Here is a 3,707-nt window from a genome sequence, read left to right as displayed (position 1 = left end):
GAATTTACCGTTAACCATTTAACAGGTTTTTACTGTAGCATTTTTACAGTCTTTTACCTTTAAATTCACGGTCATTTTTTACAGTGTACAGTTTGGGGTTGGTAAGATTTTAATGTTCTACTTTTAGTCTCTTTGACTCCCCAAGGCTGCATTTATTTGATCAGAAATACAGTAAAATCAGAAAAATTGTCAAATAATTTTAAAATGTAACATAACTGTTTTCTGTTTTAATATATGTTTAAATGTAATTTATTTCTGTGATACAAAGCTGTATTTTCAGCATAATTACTCCAGTCTTCAGTGTCACATGATCTTCAGAAATCAGTATAATATGCTGCTCAAGAAACATAATTATTATTATCAATGTTGAAAACCGTTGCGCTGCTTCATATTTCTGTGGAAACCAGGATAAATGTAATTTTTTCAGGTTCTTTGAAGAATAGAAAGTTCAAAAGAACAGCATTTATTTTAAATATAATTTTTTGTGACATTTATAACTGCTGCTTTTAATCAATGTAATGCATGCTTGTTGAATAAAAATGTAAATGTTCTTACAAAAATCAACTTACTGACACTTTTGAACAGTAATGTACGTGACCGTTCAACACTGTCATAGACAATTTTATAACTCCCTGAGGGTGAGGACTTTAAAAAAAAAATTTTTTTTTTAATGTATTATTATAATTGGGTGAACTAATTTCAGCCTCCAGCACTAGAATTAAATGTGAGTGTGTGTGCCATCCTGCAGCGTTTGGGCTCCAATCGGGGTGTTAATGTGTTCAGTCTGTGGTGCTGAGCTGAGATCAGTCTGTTGTGACGGGTGAAACCAGGAGGAGATCGGCCTCTAGTTATCTTCAAGGAGGTCTCAGCTTCACAAGACATCTGTTCTGAATCCCTCCTCATCTCTGGCTCGATAACGTTCAGTTCTCTCCTCCATCTGTGGGAGGCTGGAGGCTTCGGCAGGAACAGATAGCAAAAGCCACTCGGCAGCGGCGGCACGAGGGAGTCTGAGAAAGCAGCTGGTTGAGGGCATGTGTATTATTAACCAGCAGGGGGTGTTTTCAACCACAGCCAGTGGCATTCTGGGAAAAAAACAAGGACATTTGTTGGGAGGTTTGTTTTAAATGACTACATTGACTTTTAGTCTAAATAAACGTCATCAGTCCCTCTTATTTCTGAACCATCTTCAAGTACACTCTTAAAAAATAAAGGGTTTTTATTGGCATCTCTGGTTCCATGAAGAACCTTTAACATCTACGGAACCTTTTTAGTGGAAAAAGCTTCTTTACATTTTTTTAAATGTTCTTTGCGGAACCAAAAATGGTGGAATCACCATTTTGGAACCAATTCACCATTCGCCGGGAGTTTGATTGACAGGCGATCTGACCAATCATAATCCAGAATCTGCCATTTTGTCTGATAAACAAACCAGGCGGGAGAGTAGATCAACGTCAGTGGACTTGAACTTGAAAAACGGTGTATTGACATCTTTCTGCGGTTGAAACCAGATACCTTCTGATGTTCATTCATGTTTATTTCATGCTATAACTAGTAACGAGGAAGAGACGATCGGTTCACGTTCCCCTTGAACTGAGGCGCTACAGCGATCCATTAAAGAGCCACAAAATAGTATTTATTTCTTGCAAAATTAAAGCAAACAAATTTGAAAGCCGAGACTTTGTTTCATACCAAGAGTAATCTGCTCTGTCCTTGGCTTGTCGGATGTAGCAACAGTAACTAAAGGGTCAATTGAATATTTAGTTTTACTAAGCAACACATCACATTAGAGAAGTCAAATGTTCTGGAAAGCCGTCTCATGTTGTTGTGTTTTGTGGCTCAGGCTCGTGTTTTGGCCACCATCGGCGTCACTCGTGGACTCGGCGATCACGACCTGAAGGTTCACGACTCCGACATCGCTATCAAGCCGTTCCTCTCCTGTTCTCCAGAGGTTTGGAATTCATTAACACTCACATAATCAGATGACTTCATTATTTCGCTAACTAAAAAGTACCATGATATTACCATGTTTTTGTTTTGTTAATACCATGGTTTTTGGAACATGTATCATGGTAATATTATGTTTGTTGTTGTGTTTTGAACAATATACCATGGTATGGGAACATTTACCTTGATATTACCATGTTGTTTTGTCATTGATCGTGGTTTTACCATGCCTTTAGGACATGGTACCATGGTTTTTAGAACATGCAGGAAATGTCATGTTTTTTTTTTTACCATGGTATTGCTATATATATATATATGTGTATATATATATATATATATATATATATGGTGTGTGTGTGTGGTAGGGTTAATATTGTTAACTAAAACAATAAAAAAACATTTTCATTACTTGAAATTAAAAAAAAAAAACCGGAACTTTTCATTTAGTATAAGCTGAAGTATTACAAAAACCAAATTAAAACTTTAATAAAACAATTTTAAACATGTACCAAACTAATAAAAATGACAAAAACACCAAATTACTCAAATGAAATTGAAAGCAAAATATATCAAATCAAATTAAAATATTAACAAATACAGTAGTATATCGATGATTGATAGTAAAATAAAAACACTTGTGTGTGTGTGTGTGTGTGTGTGTGTGTGTGTGTGTGGACATTTACCATGGCATTGGTGTGTGGTTTGGAAAAAGTACCATGGTAACACGCTGGTTTCTTACAAAGGTACCATGGTAATATGTTTGTTGAACGTACTATAGTAATACCATCATTTTGTTAATATCATGTGTTTTAAACAAGGAAACAAGGTATTACTGCTATTATTTTTGATATGGTACCATGGTATTACCATGTTGTGTGGACATTTACTGGAATTACTATATATTTGGACAAATTACCATACTATTGCTGTGTTTTGTATGGTATTTACGGGGTTTTTTTTGAGGGGGGGCATATACTATAGTATTACCATGTTTGTTTGGAAAAGGTAAATTTTTCAGACATTGAAGTACATTGAAAATACACAAGGTAGATATATTTGCTATCATACTACTGTATAATGAATTACTACGGTATTCCCATCTGAGGCCATTACTGGTACGTCTGTAAGGGTTTCTGGGTCAGAAATCAGGTCTGTTCTGCTTATTGAAGTAACCATATATGTTATATAACCACAGATTTATTTATATAATGTCCTGCATATCAGCACAACAGCGTTAAATCGAATAGAATCAAGTCTAAAAGCCACAGATTTAGCTCCAGTGCCTGTGTTTACCGTGATTTTTACCGTCTCTCTCTGCCTCTAAGACAGTTTGATCCCGTCAGAATAAAGTTGTGGTCTTAAAGCAGCTCAGATCCCTCCAGTGACACCAGTCTTCTGAAGCTCTCTTGATCTTTAATTCACACGCTGTGTAAAGTTCATCCACGGTTCATCCCGCCGTCTGCTCCTCAGCTGACTTTTTTCTCTTTCGGCTTCTCTTTGATCTGTTTTTCTTATTCGTCCTCCTCCTCCATGCACTTTTCTCTGTTTAATGTGCTTGTGCAACGAGTAGAAGTATGTCAGCTATGCCTGCGGCGTGGGTCGAGTCGCTCCTCATTTCCTGTCTGTTGTGCAAATACTGGGTCAAAGGTCGAGGATGGGTCACCGAGGACAACCAGACACTTGCATCAGATATGATTTCTATCTGTCTATCTTATCTTTCTAGCTAATACTGTGTGTGTGTGTGTGTGTGTGTGTGTGTGTGT

At 36.7% G+C, this 3,707-nt stretch overlaps 1 protein-coding gene across 1 annotated transcript in view; it reads left to right on the top strand.

The window, feature by feature from the left end:
* ppm1h (protein phosphatase, Mg2+/Mn2+ dependent, 1H) overlaps positions 1–3,707 on the top strand; it is a 28,148-nt gene that overhangs the window by 13,770 nt on the left and 10,671 nt on the right. Inside the window, exons 7-8 of the mRNA XM_016230759.1 lie at positions 947–1,022; positions 1,841–1,948. Coding sequence (XP_016086245.1) covers positions 947–1,022; positions 1,841–1,948 — 184 coding nt within the window. The remainder of the gene's footprint in view (positions 1–946; positions 1,023–1,840; positions 1,949–3,707) is intronic.

This window comes from Sinocyclocheilus grahami, unplaced genomic scaffold (genome assembly GCF_001515645.1).
Source record: "Sinocyclocheilus grahami isolate Dianchi unplaced genomic scaffold, SAMN03320097.WGS_v1.1 scaffold377.1, whole genome shotgun sequence".
NCBI classification, from domain to species: Eukaryota; Metazoa; Chordata; class Actinopteri; order Cypriniformes; family Cyprinidae; genus Sinocyclocheilus; species Sinocyclocheilus grahami.
The sequence above is the reverse complement of the archived record's forward strand: the minus strand, read 5'-3'. Positions and strand labels throughout refer to the sequence as shown.